The sequence below is a fragment of the Dicentrarchus labrax genome, unplaced genomic scaffold (assembly GCF_905237075.1).
Source record: "Dicentrarchus labrax unplaced genomic scaffold, dlabrax2021, whole genome shotgun sequence".
Taxonomy (NCBI): domain Eukaryota; kingdom Metazoa; phylum Chordata; class Actinopteri; family Moronidae; genus Dicentrarchus; species Dicentrarchus labrax.
In genome coordinates this window covers 18,353,589-18,378,578 of record NW_026136715.1, presented here as the reverse complement: position 1 = coordinate 18,378,578, position 24,990 = coordinate 18,353,589, and the positions used below count along the sequence as shown (strand labels likewise).

Here is a 24,990-nt window from a genome sequence, read left to right as displayed (position 1 = left end):
CTTATGACACAATGACACAATTACCTTGAAGCTTATTTTCGAGGCGGGAAAAAGAGGATTGGGTGACAGAAAAATAAGGCGGATAATATGCTCTCTTGTATTTAACTTTGACAAACTTACAGGCTCAAGGCGTAACCGTTTCCTAGTTCTTTCTGTCATGCTTCCGAGAGTGGGAAGGGTCCTGTATACTGTAGCTACAGGTCATTGTTGCCGTACAGATGAACTAAGTGACAATAATTGAGTTAAGAGGGGAAACAAATGATGTCATGAGTGCATGAAGTGGAAAGAGTCGACTGATTTATTTTCCAAAACAATACATGCCAGAGCAAATCAGTTTTATTGGGAGGTGCTGTGGTGTGGGGGTGGGTGTGGGGCGGTTGGGGGGTGTTCGAACTGTAGCTTTGGTTCACTAGGCTTCACCGCAGTGCCACAGAGAGTGACTGTGTGCACCAAAGATTAACTGCTCCATAACAAGACAATAAGTCACTTTTATCTGTGATTAGTGGCAGAAGAAAGAGCAAAAAGTCAGGAAGTGACAGAGGAAATATTTAGATATACTTATAATAAAGAAAGGAAGCAATATGACGATGTATAATTCTCCTTTACAATTAAAAGTACTGCAATCAAAAAGTGTATGGGTATTACTAACAAAATATCTTTAAGTATTAAAAGCTGTATTAAAAGTGTTTATTATGCAAAGCCCCTTTCAGAGATCATTTCTGATGCCTTATCATATCATATCATATCATACCATATCTCCATACTGTCCGTATACAAATGTATCCCCACTTTGGATATTACCATATTTTTTTGCATTTATTCAAGTTGAAAACTGAATTCCAAACTAAATTTGTAACTCCACCAAACCTGAAATAATACTCATAAGCTGAAAGAAATACAAGTTAAATCAAATTTCAAAACATAAGATTAAATTTCAGTCTGGGAAATACAATTTTAAAGTTTGCATATAAAATTACGTTTTGAACATTTCAAATTAAAAACTATTAAATTCAGATTCAATTTGTGCTGGCACTAAAATAACTTCTGTCCTTAAACACAGTATTTGAGAAGATGTACTTTGAACCACTGAAGTCAGGTAATATGTAGATTAGAAGAGCTTATATGGAACAGATCTGGCACAAAAACAGGTGATATGTAACACCACTGCATGAGACACCATCAGCCTCACTAAAAGAAAAACAAATGAAAGGGGAAAAAAATGTATGAAACCAAAAACCAAACTTGTGTATGAAACAAACAAAAACACGGGCCGCTAGATTTGTCATTCAACCTGGATAACCAATCAGCCAAGTATTAATGAATAAACATATTACATTAAAGTACTTCATAGAGAATATTAGTTTATCATCTACATGATTTTCTAGGTGACTGCAGAAAATAAAACACACACAAGTTTCCATAAGTCTCTGCTACTTTTATGAATAAATAAACATAATAATAATGTGCTAAGTAGATATATTTTCTATCATTTTATTTTGTAGATAACAGTCTTTTGATGACTCATATATTAAACTATAATTACATTCTGCACACAACAATGATAATATCAAACTAATTTTGCTTCTTCTTAATGTAACAAGATATTTTACTTCAGAAGAAAACGCTGTGTATGTTAATTGTGGTGTCATTCGATACTCATCTTAAAGCATTTTGTGTTGCAATGTAGCTGCTATCTCAAGATATGTGTCAGAAATAACATAAACATAGTACACACTGCTTCTAATGCCCCTAGACATGCAGCACAGGTTGGTAGTGTCACAGTATCAACTCAAAGAAGAGCACTAATGATGTGAAATAGGCCTGAAGGACACATTGAGTTGTTGACATTCAGCCGTAGGGAACTCATTCCATTCCAGTGTGGAAAAAAAACAAAGGAATGATTAAAGTGACAAAGGTTCTGTCTGCTCTTGTCCTTTATCTGACTGACGACTTCACAGAACGAGACTAATTGCGCGGGGGATGAAAGTGGCCACAATTATTTCCCTATAATGGCACAGATGCATCCATTTCAAAGAGAGTTTGCAACTTCAGATGAAGTTTACTTAATTAAGTCTGAGTTGAGGGTCTTTGTTCCTGCATGTTTACATTGAGTGTTTGTGCATTTCTGATCCTACATGCAACAATTTAGATTTAATTTAGAGAACAATTCTATTCACTCTCTACCTATTTACCTATCTGTCTCTGTCTGTCTCTGTCTGTCTCTATCTATCTATCTATCTATCTATCTATCTATCTATCTATCTATCTCCTCTCAAACATTATCTAAGTATGGGGTGCAGCTGGGCTTCATTCAAGGACCTTTATTAAGTCCCTTTGGGCCAGATTATCAAACAGTATATTTCATTTCATTGTTACGCAGATGATACCCAGCTGTACTGCAAACCATCTGATTTAGCTAGTTAGCTAGTTAGCATCTCCCCTGCATAATTGCTTGGCTGCTATTAAGGTTTGGCTCTTCATTATAGACCCTGAGCACACTTATAGCCAACTTTTGCCTGCTCTTGGCATTCTGGCTCAAAATGTTGTACTTACTGTTGAGAACCTTGGAGTTCTTTTAGAGCAGAACCTCTTGAGTCCCATGGTACAAAGCTAACTCAGTTGTGTTTTTTCCACTCAAGAAATATCTCAAGTTATTTTATTACTTTTAATGATCTGCAGAGAGTTATGCTTAGAGACCAAGGTTGACAGGGCTTTTGCTTTTGGTGCTCCAACAGAATGGAATCCTACCTGAGAAACTAGAAAATGTACATGCTTTACTTAAATGGTCTCTCAAGATTAACTTTTACCATTTAGTTTCTTCTTATTCTTAGTATTCTCCTGTATTATTTTATTTGTCCTTGTTTGTGAAGCACTTTGTAATGGCAGGTTTTGAAAGGTGCAATTAAAATAATAAAGTTATTATAAAATCTATTTGTCTCTGATCAATAATAACATGAGGTTTTGAAGCTCACCCTATCTTGAAACCAGACAGGCAGCTTTAAATGCAGTACAAAAAACACAAAATTAAATTTTAAAAGCAATGCAAAGTTCCAAAGTTCAAAGGCTTCGTTATCAGTCATCATTTCCTCACATCCGTGGAGACTGTTTACTCCTCTAAAGTCAGTTTAAACTTGATCCAATCACATCTGTTGAACATTTGTGCTGCACTACAAAAAAGAAAGGCAATTGTCCCAGTTTTAGCATAGTCGACAGTCACAGGCATGCTGAGGTGGTAACTTGAGTCTGTGAAAAGTTTCCCTGTCTGTAGGTGTGTGGTAAAGCTGGGGCTCTTGTTGTACCGAGGTAGAATATGACTCATAATCCCAGATGACTCATGTGGTTCGTTGAAGTCACACTGAGGTTCTCAATATACCCTGATTTTCATGCTGATACAGGATGGGTACAGTGTTGACAACGTTGGAGCTTCCTTTTTTTGTTCAACTTTTTCATTCTGTTTTTTGGGGGGGAGGGTGCTGGAAGTTCTTAAACTGTGCTCTGAGACGGGCTTATCTTTGAAAAGCTTGATATGAATAACTATATAGGAGAAACTAGAGAGTCTGTTAAATATGCACTTAACTGCAACAAGAAATACACTTGGTGAAACTAGCTTAAAGGGATATGGTAGCTTTAGATATCACAGCAAATGATGCGCTGTGAACACAGTCCTTGCCTCAGGCCAACACAGTGACTAATGCATTTAACTGCGATTAAACAGCCTATATATTTAATGTGAAAACTGGTCATGTTTAACAAGAAAGAAAAGGCAGAGCATCAACCTTGTGCTGGCCGAGAAACTGGTTATATAACAATATTTTAGCAGATTCAAGCTGAAATAATCTTCTTTAAAGTTTATTAAATAACCATTTGAATAGAGTTTTTTTCTTGTGTTTTTAATACAGGGCAATGCATTGTGGGAAATGGATGATGCACTAATTCACTGTTTACTTGATATTGTGGGCTAAGCTTTTTCCATTGTTCCTCACAATCCAATCGTACAGTAGAACAAAAGGATGCCTACTAAAAGAGGTTTGAGCTCAGGAAAATGTGTGGCCAGAAAGAAACCTACCATTAATGTGTTTTTAGTCTTAAACACACACACACACACACACACACACACACACACACACACACACACACACACTCACCACAATTTAAATACATGTAACGGCATACTGTGTATCTTTGCACTTTTCAAATACCACTGGGAAAATGCAGTTTCTGGGTCATAGGATGGGAATGAAGAGCCTCAGAGAATTGCATTTAATACATTTGACTTTCCAAAACTGCATGACACATTCATACTGTACTGTATATAATGCATGATGATGAATGGAGATCACTCTTTGATGTCCTCTCACTTATAAAACTGGACTGCATGTGGTCTAAATTTACTTGATTATTACAGTAAAACATTTTGATCACATCTCAGAGTTTAATATTGTGTGATTAATTGTGCATCTTGTTGTGAAACATCCAGTTACACTCTAAGGAGCCCTTTAATATGCACTATAAATATGCATTATATTATATTTGAGGGCTTCATTCAAATATAAGATATCTGTGTGGAAACCTAGTCAGTGTCATATTTCCATGTGGACGACCAGAAACGACATCAGATCCCAGTGTTGACATTGGACTCATTTATTGATGTTTGCTGGCAGCATGTACAGGACGGACGCAGACAATGTTCACGCCATACTTGAAGCAGCTCATTCCCTCAGTATTTTCAGGTCAATGGCTTTCATCAGATGTAATGGAGGGGGGAGCGTTAAATTATGAATGAAGAACCACTCTGTGGACGATGAGGATGATGCAGATTATTCATCCCTGCTTCCTTCGAAGCCACTTCTCAGCAGAGGGATTTCACACCAGAGGGATGAGGACTGTATTACTCAAAAGTATAAAGTAAGTAGATTAAAGGCCGCTGCCAGTGACTGGTATCACCATCTGGATTATGGTCTGGATCAGGGGTTCCCAAACTTTTTAAAGTCAAAGACTTGCACAGTGAAATGCACCTTATATGATAGGATTTGATCCAAAATAGCTTCTGCTGAGATTTGATTTGCAGTGGGTGTTGTTGTTGTTTCATTTACTCCTTTATGTGTTATTTAAATTTAATCTGTTATTTTACTTGGATAGTCTCTGAGATCAGGAAGTTTTTTTCTGGAACAAAATAAAGAACCAAGGAAGTTAACAAGGATCCTAGCTTGGAAAACACTGTCAAAAAAATGATGATGATACTGATGATATGTAGGTGGAGAAGCAGAAATTGCATGAAAATGATGATGATTTTATTTATTTATTTTATTTCACCTTTATTTAACCAGATAAAACAACTGAGAACCTACCCAAGAGGCAGCGACAGGAGGGAAGTCAATATAACAAGTAAAACATAGATACATGATGGAGATTATGATGCGATGGTCAAAGCACTCTGAACTTCATCCTCCATCCTCGCCTCCTCTGTTTGTCATGACTAGAAGCAAGCTCTTTAGCAGCAGAATAAATGTTTTTAATTTACTTTTAAAACACAGCAGTGGCGGTTTGTGGGGCCCCAGGGCTAAGCATCAGTGACGTGGCAGGGGAAGAATGATTGCTGCTGATCATGCAGTATGCCGGCTGCTGATGACTTTATCGCACCATATCAAGTTATGGATGATTAATTTAGACACTGAATCAATGCATGCCGTTGGCTTCATCAGGGTCTTTGCTGACCTTAGAGGCCTTCATTAGGTGGTGTAAAGCGACATATGTAAAAGGCTTCTCTGCTTTTGGATTGGTTGAAAAATGAAATGTCACTCTCAACTCCTTGTCCTTTAAATTTAAATTAAACCAGTCTTCCTTCGCATTTCTTATTTTAGACCATTGGCCCATAATAAATAATCATAAGGAACAATAAGTAAGCCAGTAAGTCAATCTTGACAGTCAACTTTTGCAAAAATATCTTGCCTGTGTCCCAATTCCATCTCATGATTATACAAATGTGTCAGAGAGCGGCCATCTGAGCAAGACCTGGATAATAAACACTGATAAGGTAGATGTTCACTTCTGATAGCTGCACTGTTTCCTCTCTGCTGTCTGATGGAGGTGTAGGAGGAGAAAAGGAGGGAGGGGCTGAGGAAAAGGAGAAATGAGGTTGAGCTCTGATGAGGATGAATAGTGAAGAGAGGAGGAGGAAAAAGAGGAGGGTGGGGTAAAGAGGAAGGGGAGGGGTAGGGACTGAAGGGAGGGGTGAAAGGGGGGAATTGAGAGGAGAAAAAGGAGAGGTGGGGAGGGAGAGAAAGGGTGCGGAGAGGGGTCTAACTCTGGCATAAAAGTAAATTCAAATGCATTATTCATGGCTCTCTGTGTCAAAATATCATTTACGTGTGCTGTGTTGACTCATGGCTCGTAAAATGAGAAGGACATGAAAAGAAAGAAAGGATGGAGGAAATAAACAACTCAGGAGGCTTTCTCTATTCTTGGCCTGAAAATGAAAAAAGGAGCCCTGGTGCGCTCTCCCGCAACTTATTAGGCATCAATTATTTATTGTACTCTCTGTTTACTATTCTTTATCTGTGTAATAAGCAGCCACCTTGTCAGAGAAAGTCTCAAATCCATCTTCAAAGTTTGCAGGTTTGAAAGGGACCGAAGGAGTGCATTTCAAAATCCTAATGCAGAAGAATCCTAAAGAAAAAACAACAACCTCACCTCTCATTATTGACCTTAAAACCTAACACACCATGCATATATGAGAGTGACAATTTTCAAATCAACCCCAATCCCCTGTCAATAAAATTGAGTCTTCAGTTGCTTGCTTAAAAACTGGGCCAAGATAAGCAGCTGCTTTCTTTTTTCCATTTTAATTTTTGGGTTTTTCTGTATAATGAGTGCAGCCACTACTGTACCATCAGCAAGCCTCCTGTCTCTCCTGTTTGGGACTGTTGGCATCATACAGTAAGTACACTGACACCACAGCAGCCCCTACAGGTGGAGGGCTGTACTACCACCACCATCATCTTCATTAGTTTTTAATTACAGTAATAGTGGTTTACAAACTAGGGGTTGAGACCGTCAAATAAGCCTCAAGATAAATCTGAGGGGTCATGAGATGATTAACAGGGTGGGAAAGCAGGAAAAATACTGCACAGAATGATGTTTTTTATTTTACTTCTTCAGGCCTCTAAAAATATTCAAATAAAGCAGGAAAACACTAAAACACACACACACACACACACACACACACACACACAAACACACACACACACACACACACACACACAAAATCACTCTGCGGTTGACTTGGTAATATAATCATATGCAAATGTGACTATGGGTCACAAGCAGAGATTGCTTTGTTTTAAAGGTTGGTAAAATATCAGTTTTTATTGTTTTACACTTTTGAGAGTCATGCTACTGTATAAGTGAAGTTTAAATCCAATATGTCATTAAGGAATTTGGTCATAACTGGGTATTTTGGTGGTAATTTTGAATGCACACGTAGAGAGAATTACCATTCTTTTGTATTTATGTAACATGAATCATGACTGATATGCATACACAAAAAGCGACAGCAACATGGGAATATAACATGTTATGTTGCATGGAACTGTTACTTTGTATACTACAAATAAATAGTATACAGCTTTCTTGTACTTTTTTTTTGCCTTCTTCCTCTTCTGTCACATCTGTATTAGTATGCATGCATGCGAGTGTGTGTGTATGTCTATACATACATATATATATTTATATGCACGTGTGTGTGTGTGTACCCAGTAAGGGTGGGGGCACATATGACCTGCTCCACTTTTATTTTGATTTATAAGGCTGGTGGAGAGCATCATCACAGAATCGCTTCATCTTCTCTCCTTTATTACACCACATTTGTTTTCATTTTACTCCCAAGGCCTGGCTGAATACATTACAGATTTCCCATGGGGCCGCGGGGGCCAGCTTCTCCGCCACGGGAGACAATGGGACGACGGGGAGGGATTTATAAGCATGCTTCATCATTAGAGGCATTAGCATTATTTTTGACTTCAAAACATTATCACAGGATTATCATTATTCTTGGTATTAGCGGAATAAGTAGACACATTTGTAGGAGCATCGGTCAAGCATATTTGGTCGTAATAACAAAAGAAGTAATTGCTCAAGCCAGTAAGAGATAATTAGAGATATTAAAAGTGCCAGGTGTCAGAAGGATGCATTTTTAAAAATCCACTATTTCTAATGGAAAGAATATCCACACACCCCAACCAGAAACTTCTTTCGAGCAGGAGAAAAAAAATTTCCTCTGTCCTCTTTACTGATGCAGCTTCTATACCTCGGATCCCATTTTTTGTGATTTAGATGAGGCAACCCCCCTTCCCCCACCCCCACCTTCACATCTTTCCATAGGGCCTTGTAGTCATTTGAAATTTTTTTTTTATGCCTGAGGGTGAAGTGGGGCACAAAATCTGATTCAGTCGTAGGAAGATAACTAAGAGTAGAACATTACGTTAGAGATAATATAGCAATTGGGTTTAGCATACAGAGGTCAATGGCAGGTTAATGCACAATGTAATACATGATTGACTATGGGAGCCCAGGGGGGAGGGGCCTTGAGGTCAAGAGGTGGCACTGAGACTTGTTTTGGGTCAGTCTGGAAACAATATGAGACCATGGAGGGGAATTATGCTCATTTATCATGTTTGTCATATGACTTTGGCCTGAAAGATTTCTGCACTATACTATAATTTGTTTCCAAAACACTGTATCCATTTCTGAAAAAGGTTTTCCTTTCTTTTAATATCTCTAAAACGTACGTGAAGCCATTTTCTCATATCGTCAAAAGAATAATTTGCTTTAACATGTGCTTTTAGAGCCTTAAAGTTTCACACAAGAGGTGGATATTGAATTTAGAGAGCCAGTCATGCTAAAAAACTGCAGTCAACTATTAATACTTGCTGACACATGTTCATTTTACTTCATGTCAGCCATATTTTCCCTTTCCTTGGTTTCATTATATCAGTATTGTATTGTTCATCTCCATCCTCATCTACGAGCCTGACTTTGGCAACAATAGAAAAGGTACAAGGAGGCCATACAAATGGGCAGATTGCCTTATTTTAAACTCTCAACACCTCCCACAACTCGTCGTCACCATGCCTGCTGTAACTTTCACGTACAGTCATACTGAACCATCTTTTTTTCCACCTTATTCACATGTTCAACATTCACAGCCAGCAGTGAAACTGATAGCATCTACATCATTTCAAGGACATACAATAACACCCACTAGCCCAGCCCTTGTTACATGAATACATAGAGGAAAGGTTTCCAGCAATATTATTCCATGATTGAATTCCCAAGGACAAGAGGGAAAAAAAAGAAAAAATGGAAAATGGGAGATGGGAAGGGAGGGGAGGGAGGAGGAACAAGGTGTTTCTAAGGTTTAGTGTGGTGAGAATGCAACATAAAATATATATAAAACACCAAAATATGAAAATAGTATAACCTTGTTTATGTGTACATGCATTCTGAGTGTACATGTATATGCAAACACATGAACAGACACCCTTGTGAGAGTCAAATATGTCAGATAGTGTGTGAAAATAACAGCTATTAGATCTTAAAAAGCTAAGATCTCATTGGCTACTGAGCTCGCTATAAGCAATGCAGTTGGACATGTAAATTGCATGGCCTTTCCACTCCTGGGGGCAAAATTACTCCTCACTGCTCACTGCACCCTGTATAATAACCCTCTGGATTCTCCCTGAGAGTTTGGGGGATAGCTGTCAATCAAATCAAAGCTAGACAGAATACATTTACATAGTTACACTACATTGCAACATCTGAGAGACACTGAAAAGACACAGTTCACAAAAAAGATCAGATTTTGACCCAAGAAATATATGATACTATGAGATTTTATCATTTTGACTTAAATATACATATAATCACCCTAATAGCGAACCGGGTCTATTGTTAGGAGGTGATTTATGTTCAGCTGTAATAATGTTTTATTATAGAACTAACTTGACTTGAGTAATAATGTTCAGACTGATGGAAGATGAAGAAGCAGGCCCAGGCTGCTCGGATCTTCAAGTGGAGACTCCCACCCAGAGGTTATAGGTGGTACTGCAGCTGGAGCACGCATTCTCATAGGGACCTGCAACGATATTATAGATAAAGTGCATGGTTGCATCTGGGCTGCCATAGTTTGAGCTGGAAACAAACCACATTATTACTGTGTTGTTGTTTATTGAGATTTCTGCAGGATTGGAATGTATGTATGAAAGTACATTTACTCAAGTACTGTAAATCTTGATGTATGTATAGCCTACTTTACTTAAATAATTAAAATTTCTGCCCTTAAATTCTTCTACAACAGTATTCTTCAGAGGGAGTATATTTTTCAGTTCACTACATTTATTTAACAGCTATACCTACTTTACAGGCTAGAGTGCATACAAAACATGCGATCAGTTTATTTAGTATGATACATGTTTTTCAGATTAAACTACCCAAAAAGTAGATTAAATTAGCTACCTTTAAATCAGCTACAACATACTCCACAACAGGAAAATTTCCTGTATTTAAAAATCTTATCTAAGTGAAAGTATTCTCAGCAAAATGAACATAAAATGTATGCAACATGCCCCCTGAAAGTCATATGACATATTATGTTATTGTATTATTATTTGTGCTGCATTAACATGGAAGCAGCATTTAAATTTGTGATATGACTACTTTTACTTAAGTAACAGATCTAAATACAATGGAGGTGAATGTTTTATGGTGCTTACGGCATTGAAAGATTAGATTAAAAATAATCTACAGCAACTATTTCCAGAGTTAGTGTCCCTGTCTCTCAGGATAATCCAGAGACATCATTGTGTTTTCATTGGAACTAGTTTTCCATGAGAAACAGTTGTGTTAAAAAATGTTTGGGCGGCCCTTTCTTGAATCTGTTGCTTTATCCTGTACTGGCTGGTACACCATGACACAGCGCAGTAGACTGAATGCACCACCTTATCAGGATCAGGGGACTGAATCAGATAGACAGTCTGGCCTCACGGCAAAGGGGAGCCCAGCCAGATTCATCTAGAATCAAATACACGCTGTATTGTGGCAAAATAAAATGTAATTGTTCAGACTATCTCATTAATTTGCCACTATCATGGCTTATGTTGCGCTTTATACTATAAAGGACAAAAGTCAGATTTCATTAACAGCAGACAAAAGAAGAAAAGAGTGAGAAGCAACAGGCAGAGACTGTCTGTAATGTTCAATATGAGAGCAGTGACAACTGATGAAGGTGATGAGGTGTACAGTTTATTGTTATTATTATATTTAAAAATGTAAGGAGAAGAAAAAGAAAAGAGTGTATGAAACTGCTTAACTCCCAGTAACAATAAGCCTCCAAAGCTTGACCAGTGTGAGTTGCTTGTTCTTGATATTCATAGTAAAAAGTATTCGAGTAAAAAGAAAATATCTGGACAAGCAGAGTGAAAATAAAGATCACAGTTCAACCGTTTCCCCTCCGTCTCAGTTTTGCTCACATGACTTGTTAAAGTAAATTAGTTTGCAAAGTTTTTTGAAACAGCTATGATGTCTTGTTAAGAACACAGTGAAGATACTGGCGCTGTTTTTTTGTTGTGCCTGTAAGAACATGGCAAAACTACTTTCTATTTAACAGCTTATATGTAACTCCTGATTATGCCAATAGATGGCAATGCAGGGTCAGACTGAGAACACACCATGCCCTGGAGGATTGTATGAAAAGAAAGAAATACGCTGAATCTCCTTTGTCAGATGCATAACAGTAAAATCTTGTTATTCACTGTTACTGCATACTAAAAATGTGTAATTTAACTCCATCATTGAGTCCTAAACAAACTCCATCTGAAGTATCTGACTGGAGAAAAGTGTGTGTGCTGTCACATTGTTAAAGTGCAGAGATGGGAATGTAACTCTACAGGCACAAGGACCCAGCATCCTCTGACTGGGTTGCTCAGCCTGCAGGTTGTGTACTGGGATATTTGTCCAAACAGGACTGGAGTACATTCTTGTGTGCAAGAAGTTAACATGGAGAAACATTGGTCGGCAGTGTGTGCACTGATTCTAACACTCAGTGCATTTGTGCACTTTAACATTGCTTTTGCTGCAAAGGCTGATGGGAATTTAACAGGTATGTTTGTTTTGACTCAGATTTGTGTTTAATGTATAATCTGCCAATTTACTTCTGAAAAAAGTGCATGTTTGTCTTTTTCATTCCACAAACAAGTTGTTTGGCAACCAGACGCCTTCATTAATGTAATCCCACTTACCACAGCTGATGTCTCTCCTTTTCTGCTTCACTGCCTTTCTCTCAGTGATTCTTCCAAAACCAGGCCACTGCCCACGTCTCCTTAATGTTGTCCCATCACATAAGGGGTGTGAGTGTGATGAAGACTGTCCTGCAGACCACAAATGCTGTGTCTTTGACTGTGGAGCTGTCTGTGTCCCTCCTGCTTTCAGTACGAGCCACAATGTTTAACTTTTTCTCTAAGTGGACAGCTGTTAAATCTTTGGTCAAATCTTCTCAGTGACCTGGATGGAGAGTCCATAGGACAACAGAAAAAGAGTCCCTCCCATTCAAAAGCCATGTTTTGAAATTTCAGTTTTAGCTGTGTATATATTAATTTCTCTCGTCTCTTCAGCCAAGCCAGGAGTGTGTCCTCGCAGGCGTTGGGGCTTAGGGCGGTGTGCTGAATTTTGCTCTGATGACAGTGACTGCCCCAATGATGAGAAATGCTGCTACAATGGATGTGGACATGAGTGCACTGCTCCATATACAGGTTAGATTTGTGGCAAACCCCCCCCCAATACTCACTCCAGTAGTATGTGTGTGATGTCATTAATGTGTGTGAGTAATACATAATTGTTTTTGTCTTTGGTGTGTCAGTGAAGCGGGGCCGCTGTGCTCTGCCCAAGGGAACCCCTATGTGTGCCGAGTACTGCTACCATGATGGTCAGTGCCCAGGAGAGCAGAAGTGCTGCAAGACAACCTGCGGCCACGCCTGCAGCGAGCCCTGCTGATAGGATAGGCCTGCGACTCAGCTACATGTGCACAACAACACAGAAAATGTATTGAGCGATGGGAAATTTGTATCACTTTTTCTAGCTATAGTAGCACAATTTAGTGCAACGTTTGAGCATTGGTCTGCACAGGGTCTGATTGTTTGGGGGAGAAAGAAAATTGCTCCTTATATTATATAGTCAAGGAGCCTTTTTATGTTCCTGTACTTAAAGTACAAAGAAATATCTGCACATTTTCGTGAATACTGTTTTGATTGAGTATTCAGTTCTACATTATATTATCACACAGTCAGGAGGAAAATACTTTGTAGGATGTTATTCATAGTCTTCAAAAGACCCAAAGTGTAAACTTGATGAGTTTACAACTTAAGTAATCTTACTTGATGTCAAAAACATGTTGGTCAAGTAACAGTATCTCTGTATGAGTTGTAATACTGTATATTCTAGATTCTAAAATATGTACTGTACTTATATATGCTGCCTGTAGAGTTTCAAGGTATGAAGCAATTTGCATTTCTTTATATTACAACCAATAAACATGTTTCAAGAACCTAGAAATGCTTCACCTTGCTGGTTATAGGTCTCCAGTTTCACAAGTCTCTTTTATGGGCTTTTTAGACGAGAGCTTGGCTGAACAAACAAATGATGAAATATGCCAAGAATGGAACGTGCTTACTGGCAGAAAACAAGACTATTTAAAGAGGTGGCCAAGAATGTCTGCTGCCCTGAGATTTCAACACTGTTGCACCACAACCTCACATACCTTAAAATGCAGCTCAATTTGCTTTTTATATATACACAGCCGAATTCAATTTCGTCATTTACGAAAACTACAAAGCGTACTCGTCTAATCACAAACATATGTGCTAAATAAAGCGAAGGCTATGTCATTCAGAGTTGTGACAAGCCAACTGTAAGACTACTTGCTCAGAGAGTTAATGTATTTTGCAGCTGACCAGATCTGAACATCACTTATGTGGAATGCAGCTTTTTCCTTTGTTTTTGTTCCACACCGTTGCCAAACGTGCAGGGGTGAGAATCGCTGACCGGCTAAATACAGAGACGTCTGTGTTTGTTCTCTCGGAGTCTGCCAGAAGTGGGGCCAAGTCTGTTTACACAAAAATGTGGGCACTCAGTGGGAAGTAACACAGCTCCAGCTCCGGTGCAGTTTAGAGTGATGGACCTTTTTTTCACAGCTAGTAATTTGAATAAAATGAAGAAAATATATATATATTTTTTTATCAGTTTATTGAAAAGGCAATAAAGAAAAGTTTTGCAACTCACACACAGAGTACCGCTTCAAACATTCACATTCTGTACACAGCAAGTGAAACAGAATGGACTTCTGGGCAGATTAGCATAACACAGGTTGTTAAGATCTTGCAGGGTAGTATTTCATGGTAGGGAAAGGTCATTTCCACAATGACAGATTTCTATTTGCTATAAGACACTGACACTGCATTGAACTGATGAGTGAAAGAGTCAACAACCTGAAAAGTTGCGTTTAACATTCAAGCATGCATCCAACAACCAATGAGTGCAAAATAAAGGTTTGATAAGAGGGAGGTTTCTTCCATATAGAACAAGTAGTTCCAGGCAAGTTATGTTATGCTTACGTCCACCCCCAAAAACAAAATGTAAAAAATTATGGTTTTGGTAGTATTTTTGTAAGCATATGCTCTTCTCTTATATATTAAAATTACTATAAAACACGTGTTAGATAATACAAATGAATCAGGAACTGGATGTTCCATAGTTATTAGATTTGTTGTCTGTTGTTGTTGACACATGCTGTGTCAATTTGTAGTTGTACTCAGTATTTGATATCCTGTCATAACTGAGGTTTGAGAAAATGTAACATACTGACTGACCTCTCTCTATCTGAGCTCTCAATAGTCTCATATTTGTGGAAACATAATTCTATCATAATTTCCTCACGTTAACAAAAAGCCTCAGACATTCTGGCTATATTATGGTGTAGTGAAGTTATGGATTCAAACATCCACAAAACTTAAAAACAATGGAACCAGTTGCCATTGCAGCATACTGCACAGCTTTGGCTCCTTCTGCTTGTTAAACAATAAGAAAGCTCTCACTTCCCATCCAAGAAGACAAATGTCAACATTTTCTTACATTGTCCTTCACCAGCAGGAAATTATCCTGAATACAAACCAAAATACAAAACCTTCAAGTTAAAAACATTCATATCAGTGCTCGACTCAGTTTATCCCTGAATATCACATGTTTACCAGTGGTTTAACCAAAAGGAAAACTTCCTTTCTAAAAGCAGAGCCAGTTGGCATGCATAATCAGCCTCAGAGTGGCGGCACGCCCCGCATCTTGCGAATGATGTTGGCTATCCGCTTGGCCAATCCCGGGCTGGGCTCTTCTATCTGGAAACTCCGGGTCAGTAGGTTGTAGAGGGAGCCATAGCCCACGGCCACAACGGTGCAGGTCAGGCAGATGACATTATAAGGCATACTGAAGTCTGGAGTCGGCAGGTTGACCAGCAGAGGCTCTGTGTAGACGCGCACAAAGTAGCTGGACTCCTCTTTACAGGGAAAACTGGAGGGAGAAGGGAAATTTGATCATTCAGTTTTCCAGACAAACGTGTTTCTCTACGGGAACTCAAACAAGACATGAACGAATAGCAAAAACAGGCATTTTCCTCCGAAAAGAAACAACTCTGGACTTACAAGCTGCTGAAAAGTGGACGTTCCCGAGTGCTGTTCGTATCCATGGCGACAATGCTCGGTACAAGAGAGCTGATTACTGAAGACCTACATGTTTAGGAAACAGACATTTGAAAGTCAAAAAGAGCAATCCGCTCTTACAGCCCTCAACATCATACATCAACTACAATTTTAAAGCGACACAAGAAGCAACCTGTGTGCAACTTCTGTTTTCAGTTTTGAAAAATATATGCATACCCAACGTAGAAGCCGTGGTTAGGATCAGGGGTATATTCAGTCCACTTGAGGAGAGCCCTCTCAAACTGCACGGTGACCTCGGTGACAGAGTTGGGAGGAAGCTGGACCAGCATCTCCAGCAGGTGGGGCCTCAAACGGTCCTTAGACGGTTGGTAGTGGATGTAGCCTGTCGGAGGAAAGAAATATGAGTAACCACTGACAGACCATAGAGGGGCTATGGTAATTTTACTCATATGATACAATATGAAAATACTGCATAATTTATACTTATTTCATATGATGTATATATAATGTCTGAGCAAACAGGCAGGGAGACCTAACTACAGCTTTCATATGACTTGTTCTCCTCCTACTGGTAAAAAGAAGCATTACATTAAACAATGATTGAACTGTGGGGAAACCAGGAATGTAGAGTATAACTCGCTAGCTAGTACAATAATTTTACTGATCTATCTTAATGCAAAAAATTCCCACAGCAGTATATTCAAGAAGTTAGTTGAAGTACAATAGTAGTATTTTTATAATTTCCTAAAAATGGCAAAAGTTATTTTCACAGGTACAAGAGCAGAACCTGGTTTGAGGGTGGGGAATATTTGGAAAAAACATTTCTGCTGTTTAACAGGATTTGGGAGGAAATTCTGAGTTATTCTGCACATAATTCTGCTGTGCATGTACAGTACAAGTAGTGTCTTAAACATAACCAAACATTGGTTAACTAAAGTGAAGTAATAAACCAATATAATTAACAAAAATAATTTACATAATTTACACAGAAATGTTACATTGTCTGAAGAGCACTCTTTGTATGAGGCTGGTCTGATTTCTATAATTGTAACATTTGTGGTTGTTCATCCTTCTTATGCTTTCTAAAGTGACTCACTGGGCTTGTTGTCCTTTCCTTTGCTGGTGACAGTAAGGGTGTGGATGTAGAGACGAAGATACCAAGGCACCGAGTCCAGCAGCAGGACGGGGAAAGACCTGTAGGGATGGTTGTTGTACATCAGCGTGTGAATCTCTCCTGTCTGCAGCCCGTAACCAGCCACATAACGCTCAGCGTGGAGCAGAGGACGCAGCATGTCACCTGCAGGCAGGAGTATGAGACAAGGAGGTTTAATTGTTGACCATGTGTTTAACATCGCAGCAGAGACAAGTAATGTGACAATAAAACACTGCTGATGTTTAAATTCAAAATCTAGTGGAGCTCAATATTATATCTGACGATAATTCATTTGCAAATCAGGACTTTGGTCCGTTTCTTTTCTTGACTTTGTTAAAAACAGCTGTTACGAAACAGGTTTCACCTTAATGTTTGAAAAATCAACAGGGGATTATGTAACAGGAACAAATAGGAACAGTGTCACTTTGGTACAAAACACGAAGACAACAACACGTTTACACATGTTGCAGTCTCAAAGTGACTTCAGAGGCTGCTTGTTCAGGGCTTTCTGCACCAAAACAGAAGGGCGTTTAAAATTATGATTACTAGGCAAACACAGACAACACTGAGAACAATATGACAAACAGACACAGCTGTTAACTCCTTTATAGTCCTTCTTGTTGCATTCAATAATAAAGACGATTGTATGTTCAGCGTCTTACACCACGCTGTGTGTCATGTTCTGTTGTTCTCACTCACCCTCACTGGATTTCCAGCGGATCAGCAGGTTGAGGGAGCGCACAGTGCCAAAGGTGATTTGTTGGGTCAGATCGTAGACAGAGAAGGTTCGTCTGTCCCCCAGGACCACTGCCTGGCTCAGCAAGGGAGTGGCCGGGCTCACCTCAAACTGCTCGCCCTGCAAAATGACATCAGATTTCTCTTACCCAACAATGATGCACCCCTCTATACATAACGTTAAAATGTTAAACTTATAGAAAACATTAAAATGAAACTCTGCTCTGTTTCAAATAACCTTAAAAAAGGCACCCAGTGGAGTTATGGTTAGATTCAGCGTTACTAAAACACATCATGTGTATCCTTGAGCGCTAATAAAAGTGTTGATTTTATTTCCTTGCTCACACAACATTTGAAAAGCTAAAATTTATATTTTAATACTAAAAGTATTTAGTATTTTAAATCTAGCATTGTTTACTTACTAAGCAGTCTTCTTCTTCACTGCCTTTGTTGGTGCATTGCAGCATACAGGGACGCGCTCATAAATAAATGCTCCATAGCGCTACTAGAGGTCAACAACTCCACTGGGAACCTTTAAATATCTTCACCTTGATACTGCTTTGACAGTAAACACTGATCCTTTTTTGCTTTCTGTTAGGTTTCCATTGAGGGAAAACTAATTATTTAAAAGGAGATGGTAGCATATTTTATGTGGGAATCAAACCTGAGGGTTGTCTGTGATGTCAATGTAGATTTTACTGGAGGAGGCCAGTGGACAAGCTTCTGTCAGGGTCCGGGAAAACATCTTAAACAGAGACCACTCTGGAGGAACAAACAGTTTAAGTTAACTAAGATGCCCTCATGCTTTTTTCTACTACCAAACCTCAGAAACTCTAAACCTGAATGCAGGAAGAATATGCTTTTTGCTCACCTCGCTTGCCCTGTGCAGAGTTGTGCAGGTCAAAGACCACATTCAGCGTCTGCCTCAGCTCCCAGGATGTGGTTTTGCATTGCCAGTCCTGACACACGGGTCTGATGTGCACTGCCTGGGAGTGAAAACTGCTGTGGAAGAGTTTCTCTGACTTCAACAGGACAGCGAGACCAGCCTGAATGTGAAACAGAAGAAGAAACTAAGGCTGTAGTCACTGACGCTGAAAGTGAGTCTGAAAATCATACAAAAAGGAACACACACACACACACACACACACACACACACACACACACACACACACACACACACACACAAGGGCATTTCAGTTCTCATTGACACTCACCTTGGATCCACATGGCAAGAGCTTCTTCCAGGGTGTTAAATTCTCAGTGCAAACAATCTCTCGTGGGAGGGTGGCATAGCGAAGGAAGCGGTGGTCCGTCTCTTCAAGTTCAACAAAAATAAATAGACAATCAGTATACATGCAATGCAGTGCATCTTGGACAGTATCTGTAGCACCTGCATGCCGCAGGAGTCACACCATTAGCTTAACAAAACGTAAATGGAAACTGAACAAGCCTCTCAGTACCGTTGCCTATACCCAGCGGCTTGAAGGACGCACTGGGCTGAACTGTGTTGGTCGAGTCAATGAAGTTCAGTGACGCGCAGAAGATCCCCGACAACACATTGGTCAGCTCCTTCCACGTGCCATCCACACTAAAAAGGGCCGAAAATGGTATGAAAATGTATTAAAAGCACATATTAGACAACTTTAAGAAGAGAGCGAGATATAAAGAAACTGTATTGAAAATGTTCTCTATTATCTATATATCTATATTCTATAAATATGCCTATATAACAATATAATAGAAATGCCTCTCTGCACACGTCCCTGATGAATAAAGTAGTCTGATTTACCTGCCAGACACATAACTTTGTGTTCCATTCTTTTCACTGTGCTCACTATTCTTTACATTTTGGTGCGGCCAGTTTTCCCTCTGTTTTGTGCAGAGTAAGTTATGTCCTACATTTCCAGTTCCCATGACTTTTACCAACCAGCAGCATAGACCTTGCATTCAGCCTGAGGTAGCAGCATGGTAATAAAAAAAAAAAAAGAAGTGAGCCGGTTTTTGTTTGTATAATGATGCAAAATGATGTGGCTTTGATATTTTGTATGACTAACACAAAACCCTGATGTTTACCAATGACATCAGTAATAGAAAGCTAAAATCAATCAATCAATCTTGCATAACGGAGTGATGTCATAATGTTCTGACCAGTAATCCAGAGGATTAAATCAGATTTAAAATTTACTTTTTTCTTAGAAATCCAGAATATTTATTTCACCTCTGATGCTCTTCAACCACTAGAGGGCCGTACTCACTCTGTCACAGAGTCCTGGAACCAGACCCAGAGTTCAGCCCCAGGAGGGGACGGCTGAAAGGGCTGCCCCCACTGCATGGTCCTCCAGTAGCCCTGCGTAAAGGAGATATGCAGCTCTCGCACCGAGAACTTGGAGATGACCTGGCCCAGAGACTTGGGAAATAGCCGGTAGTGGGACACTGAGAAACATAATATAACATCACACACTTTAGGGTCAGGGTGAGAAAAAAAAAACATAGTCTAATGATGTGAGTATGAATTAACAAGAGAAAAACTAGGTTTGTAGAAATATTCTATTTCAAGACTCCAGTTGTTGGGAAAAAAAGCCTGAATGAATGAACGGTACCTCTGTGTCCTCAGTTTTACTTTACTGAAATGTCAATATGAATTTAATACAATCATCAAAAACTGTAATTGTACAAGAATGTATGCTGTTGTAAAGAAAAATGTGCCTACAAGTAATACTTAGACTTCAGTGAGAAGAGAAGATACAGCCAAATTTAGAACTGAAAAGTTAAAAAAACAACAACATGCTGTATCTGATCTTTTCTGTTGATAATCAGATTACTGGGGGATCAAGAAACCACGTATAAACCAAATTCATACCCATTTACAATCACAACTGGAGCTCAAGTTAAACATTTCGTGACTTTTTCACAACTTCCATATACACTGAAATAACCATTATCATTTAAATGGGGGGTATGAATGCATTATGTTACCACATAAAAACTAAACACGATATTTCTGACTCACAATGAATGAATGGCATGTTCACTGACTGACTGCTAACAGCTAGCTCACCTTTATTTCCTCTCATGAAATCAGTTTCCCACACGGTGCGGAACTGGAAGCTGGCATAAATATCTCCTGAGTGCAAAGGTCTGATGACCAATTCCTCCTGAAAATCGTCTTTGGGCTGCGGTACCGAGGAGGGGTCCACGGTTTCAGGGGCAGAGGTGTCCTGTTTGTCGCTTGCAGCAGCATCATCATCATCATCCGGAGTCGCCTCTTCAACCGCAGTTGCTTCCCACCGTCTCTCCTCCACCGCGGGCTCGGCTGTTTGTTCCGCTGTTCCTGTGGTTGTTTGTGGATTATGGACAGTAGTGGCATGGTGACCACCATTTAGGGTCGTTTCTTGACTGTCTACGACGATAAACACCGACAAACTACAAAGAATAAGCAGCGCAGCACAGTTGCTGCACCTGTGAGCTGCCATTTTTGTCTTCCGCCTGTGGTTTACTTCCGCATTGACGCGTCATACGTGGAGCCAGCCAATGGGCTGCTTGCATATTAATTCCTGTGGCACAGATATGAACCTGCTTTGTTTTAAGAAAAATGTTTTCATTTTTATGATATTTTACGAGTAAATGCTAGTGTTGAATCATTATTCAAGAAGAAAAAGTCATTTTAATTCATTTTAGATGTATTTTCTATGTAGAATATTATGCTTTTCATGCCTTGCTTCAATTTTAGATTTGGGTTTTTTATATACGTTGAACAAAACATAAAACAACCAGATTTGCATTTTTCTTCCCGGTGTTTTATAGAGACCTGGAGGTAAAAATAAAACAATACGGAAATTACATCGCATAATAAACACAAATTAAATGTATTTCTATATATATGAGTACATCATCACTTGACCAACGTCATGTGTCCATTAATGCATTCTAACCAATTAACCAATTGCAATTAATATAAATTAATTCTGCATATAACAATGATTGCTCGAATTAATGTGGCATTTCATAGCGTTACCTGGGCTGCTTAAACCAATAATAAAGCTTATGGACCCTAAATAAAGGGAAGGGCAAAAGGGGGAGCATAAAGGATACTGGTGCGTTCCCTAAAACCATAAAATACATCAATATTCGGTATAATAACGTACAATATAATGTGTGCAGCATGCTAGTGTTGCTGTGTTTAATATTTGGTCGTGTTGCTGGACAGGGACGGGCATCATCGGGGGTATATCACCCCTCCCACATCCACACATCATCGCGCGCACAGCCCAGACACACACACACATACACACACAGACACACACACACACACACACACACACACTCAGTGAGAATTTCTGCTCAGCCATGGCTCCCTGGTAGATGCTCAAAGCGGCTGTTGTCAGAGCGAATTAAATCTGCACTCGCTCGCTGCTTTCCTCCTGACCTTGCCTGCCTCTGGTTGGGTTTTTAATATTTTATTCAGGATTCCTGTGCTGTCTCCCCATGGCTACATCGGATGGACTAGACGGCTGTCTGCAACGAGGCAGATCTCAAAGTGACCCGAACATACTCACCGAACCGGGCATCGATTTGGATCACGGCACAGGTAAGAAAGACGCGTCATTGTCTTGGTATTTATATGCAATAATGTGTTTATGTTGCTGTTTGTTTGGAGATGCAGCGGTTTTCCAAAAAAAAAAAAAAAAAAAAAAAAAAAAAAAAGGGGCATCCTCGCTTGCCCAGTGGGATATCAGAACACCAAGGGATAATTAGCGCATATGCTTCCAACCTTGGACGTAAAATACAGACTGTGACACTGAATCATGGAGCTGCAAATTGAAATTTAATGTGCCATATCAGCGTCTATGAATGGCTGCATGCCCCTCCAGATTTGCGCGTTATAAAGACGCCTGTAGCCCAATGGGCTGTTGTGGCTGTGAGTAGTATTTAGGAATCAGCGTGTAGGCCGTTTAATATGAACATTAACGCGTGCAAAATCTACAGTATCTTTCGTCTTCTGCACGATGCCGACCTCCCTGTTCTGCGTGTGTATTTATCATCCCAAAATCCGCATGCACGTTTTGCTCCATGAAGCCGGGCTGAGCGTATTTGTTGTCTTATCTAAGCCACCATTATAGAGCCCCGTTCTTCAGGAGCCACATGGGTCTCGGCGCTAGGTTTTGGTGTGTTGCATGTAGAGAGAGAGAAAGGCACATGCATGTCTTTCTGCATTAAGCCTATATAGCTTTGACCCTGCGTATTGACAGCTCTGCCGCCCCCCATACGGAACTGATCACTGTTGTGATCAATGAGCGTCCACGTGATGCAGGCTATAGGTGCGATATATCTCCAATTCAGCACAGCCATGCACTCACAAAAGATCGACCCACCAATTCATTTTATCCTGCAGGTGCGCTTTCCAACATGGAGCCCTTGTTTATCTCTGTGGTCTGTTAGTCATCCCCTCTGCATATGGAATAATGAATTGATCTTTCATTAATAAGTGGAGAACACCAGGGAGCAGTCCTGTTCTGCACATCTACGATGAACTCTTGCAGATAGACTTGGATCTTGCTGTGTTTGCTGTAAATGTTTCTTGCTCTTGATTTACCAATATACCCTCAGTACAAAAAACATGGCTTGATTTTTTTTATGTAAGTGAGGCTATTTATGGTCATATTGTGTGGGCTTGGAAAGAGTCATTGCTAACTCCCACACATGGCGAGTTTTACGCAAATGAAGAATGCTTGACTGAATGATTCAGAAAAAACAAACAGTGTCATTCACCTCTCAACTGTTCACTAATGAGGCCCCATGTTTTTCACATCTCTAAATCACACCTGTCTGCACTCATCAACTGCCCAAAGCACATTTTTAATGGACCCTTGCTGAATTCAACCCTCCTATGGATGATTTAATTCACACATAGGTAGATGTGATAATGTCACACTGGGTCTTTGACACACCTGAATAAACAACAAAGCAGTTTGGTAGATCAGCAATGCTAGTGATGAGAGCTAAAGCTATTAGGGAACACTGAACCAGCCTCTTACGCTGGAATATGCACAACTGCATTACTGTCTAAGATGTGAATATAATTTGCAAATGAAAGACACAGTAAATACAGTTGTCACTGCAAGGACAATGTCAGTGTCTGGTGACCCAAAGTACACAACATCGTCCACCCCCTCCCTCTCTGTGTGGATCATCAGTGCGCTAGCGTCTGGGACACCAGTCTTTGCCAAAGGATTACTTTGGCGGACACTGCCTTTTTCCCCCAACACATTGGCCCTTGCAGCTGCAGAGGCTGACACTGTATTCATCCACTTACTCAACACTGGAGAGAAGAGTCAATAGAGACAGCAGTTACAGCTGACCATTGCAGAGAATCAGACCAATGTTTTTCTCTTGAATGAAGGTGCAGTAATCATACAGCAAGTCAGTGAAGTCAGTGTTAGGCATAACAAATTTATAAGGGTTTACGTTTGACTCTGATCATATTTTCTGTGTTTTTTTTCTCTAGAGCTTGTCTTGTTCACTTTCTGTATAGAGGCATCCTCTTTGAGCTGCTGATTTACAACTATATTTTAAAGTTATTTAAGCACGTAAGTCCAGTAACAGGCGTAGCAGTATAAAAACTTGTTTAGTGAGTTTGTTCAGACAAGGACCCTTTAGATTCTCCTGCTAATAAAATGTCACTTTCACTCAAACTTCCACTTAGTCATTGCAGAGTGTCGACCAAGGTAATGGTGTGGAGAGGACACCTTGAAGCTGTGGACAGGGAGCGTGTCCAAGCAGGGCTGTCCCTGTGGCTTCATTCCATAAAGTGATTCCACTGTCCTATAGAAAGATGTACAAAAGTGTTACATAGGACACATACCAGGGGAAAATGGAATGGCAATATCAGTACTAATACACAGTATAAATACATAAATATGGCTGCAACTATTATGTCTATTACCAGTTAACATATTTAAGTTTTTTTGACTATACAATGTCATAAAAGAGTAAAAAACTGCATATCATAATTTCCCAGAGCAAAAGTGGATGTCTTCAGATTGCTTATTTTGTCTGACCAACAGTCCAAAACCTCCAAATATTCAATTTACAACTATATAGAACAGAGAAAAGCAGCACGTCCTACTCCTTGAGAAGCAGGAACTGGCAAGTGTTTTGGCATTATTTCTTCCTAAACAACAACATAGACTTTGTTCAACTTTGATGAATCAACTGATCGTTTCAGGATTACTGTAGGTCCAAATGAGCAACTACTCCACTATACTCCAGAAATGCTATGATAATTCATGGAGAAAATCGCTTTCCACTTTGCCTTCCCTCATGGGAAGTCAGAGAGCAGGGTAA

At 39.5% G+C, this 24,990-nt stretch overlaps 3 protein-coding genes across 6 annotated transcripts in view; 2 read left to right on the top strand and 1 right to left on the bottom strand.

Moving 5' to 3' along the window:
* Window positions 1-11,993: 11,993 nt before the first annotated feature.
* On the top strand, window positions 11,994-13,602 carry wfdc2 (WAP four-disulfide core domain 2). Of its 2 annotated transcripts, XM_051425081.1 has the most exons (4): window positions 11,994-12,154; window positions 12,339-12,482; window positions 12,666-12,803; window positions 12,911-13,602. In XM_051425081.1, the coding sequence occupies exons 1-4, from the start codon at window positions 12,052-12,054 to the stop codon at window positions 13,042-13,044; spliced, it is 519 nt and encodes a 172-aa protein (XP_051281041.1). In that variant the 5' UTR covers window positions 11,994-12,051; the 3' UTR covers window positions 13,045-13,602. The 2 variants fall into 2 exon arrangements, with proteins under 2 accessions (XP_051281041.1, XP_051281042.1); XM_051425082.1 differs by lacking the exon at window positions 12,339-12,482 and having other exon boundaries at window positions 11,996-12,154.
* Window positions 13,603-14,275: 673 nt separating this feature from the next.
* On the bottom strand, window positions 14,276-21,156 carry pigt (phosphatidylinositol glycan anchor biosynthesis, class T). The gene is made up of 11 exons (XM_051424522.1): window positions 20,705-21,156; window positions 19,902-20,079; window positions 19,107-19,234; window positions 18,861-18,961; window positions 18,518-18,692; window positions 18,311-18,408; window positions 17,611-17,767; window positions 16,855-17,055; window positions 15,975-16,140; window positions 15,741-15,824; window positions 14,276-15,609 (listed from the first exon to the last, which is right to left on the bottom strand). Exons 1-11 carry the CDS (start codon window positions 21,117-21,119, stop codon window positions 15,360-15,362), a joined length of 1,953 nt encoding a protein of 650 aa, XP_051280482.1. The 5' UTR covers window positions 21,120-21,156; the 3' UTR covers window positions 14,276-15,359.
* A 440-nt stretch (window positions 21,157-21,596) lies between these two features.
* phactr3a (phosphatase and actin regulator 3a) overlaps window positions 21,597-24,990 on the top strand; it is a 30,752-nt gene continuing 27,358 nt past the window's right edge. The window contains exon 1 of one of the 3 annotated variants that reach the window (XM_051424526.1): window positions 21,597-22,234. In XM_051424526.1, the coding sequence (XP_051280486.1) occupies window positions 22,132-22,234 (103 nt within the window). In that variant the 5' untranslated portion in view covers window positions 21,597-22,131. The remainder of the gene's footprint in view (window positions 22,235-24,990) is intronic. The other 2 variants (XM_051424525.1, XM_051424524.1) reach the window with 2 other exon arrangements.

Coding starts and splice junctions, on each gene's coding strand:
- wfdc2 (XM_051425081.1), top strand. CDS start 12,052: ATGGAGAAACATTGGTCGGCAGTGTGTGCACTGATTCTAACACTCAGT. Junction 12,155..12,338: donor GGCTGATGGGAATTTAACAG/GTATGTTTGTTT, acceptor CCTTTCTCTCAG/TGATTCTTCCAAAACCAGGC. Junction 12,804..12,910: donor GTGCACTGCTCCATATACAG/GTTAGATTTGTG, acceptor TTGGTGTGTCAG/TGAAGCGGGGCCGCTGTGCT.
- pigt (XM_051424522.1), bottom strand. CDS start 21,119: ATGGCAGCTCACAGGTGCAGCAACTGTGCTGCGCTGCTTATTCTTTGT. Junction 19,235..19,901: donor TTCCAGGACTCTGTGACAGA/GTGAGTACGGCC, acceptor GGCCCTTTTTAG/TGTGGATGGCACGTGGAAGG. Junction 18,409..18,517: donor CTCTGCACAGGGCAAGCGAG/GTGAGCAAAAAG, acceptor TTGTTCCTCCAG/AGTGGTCTCTGTTTAAGATG.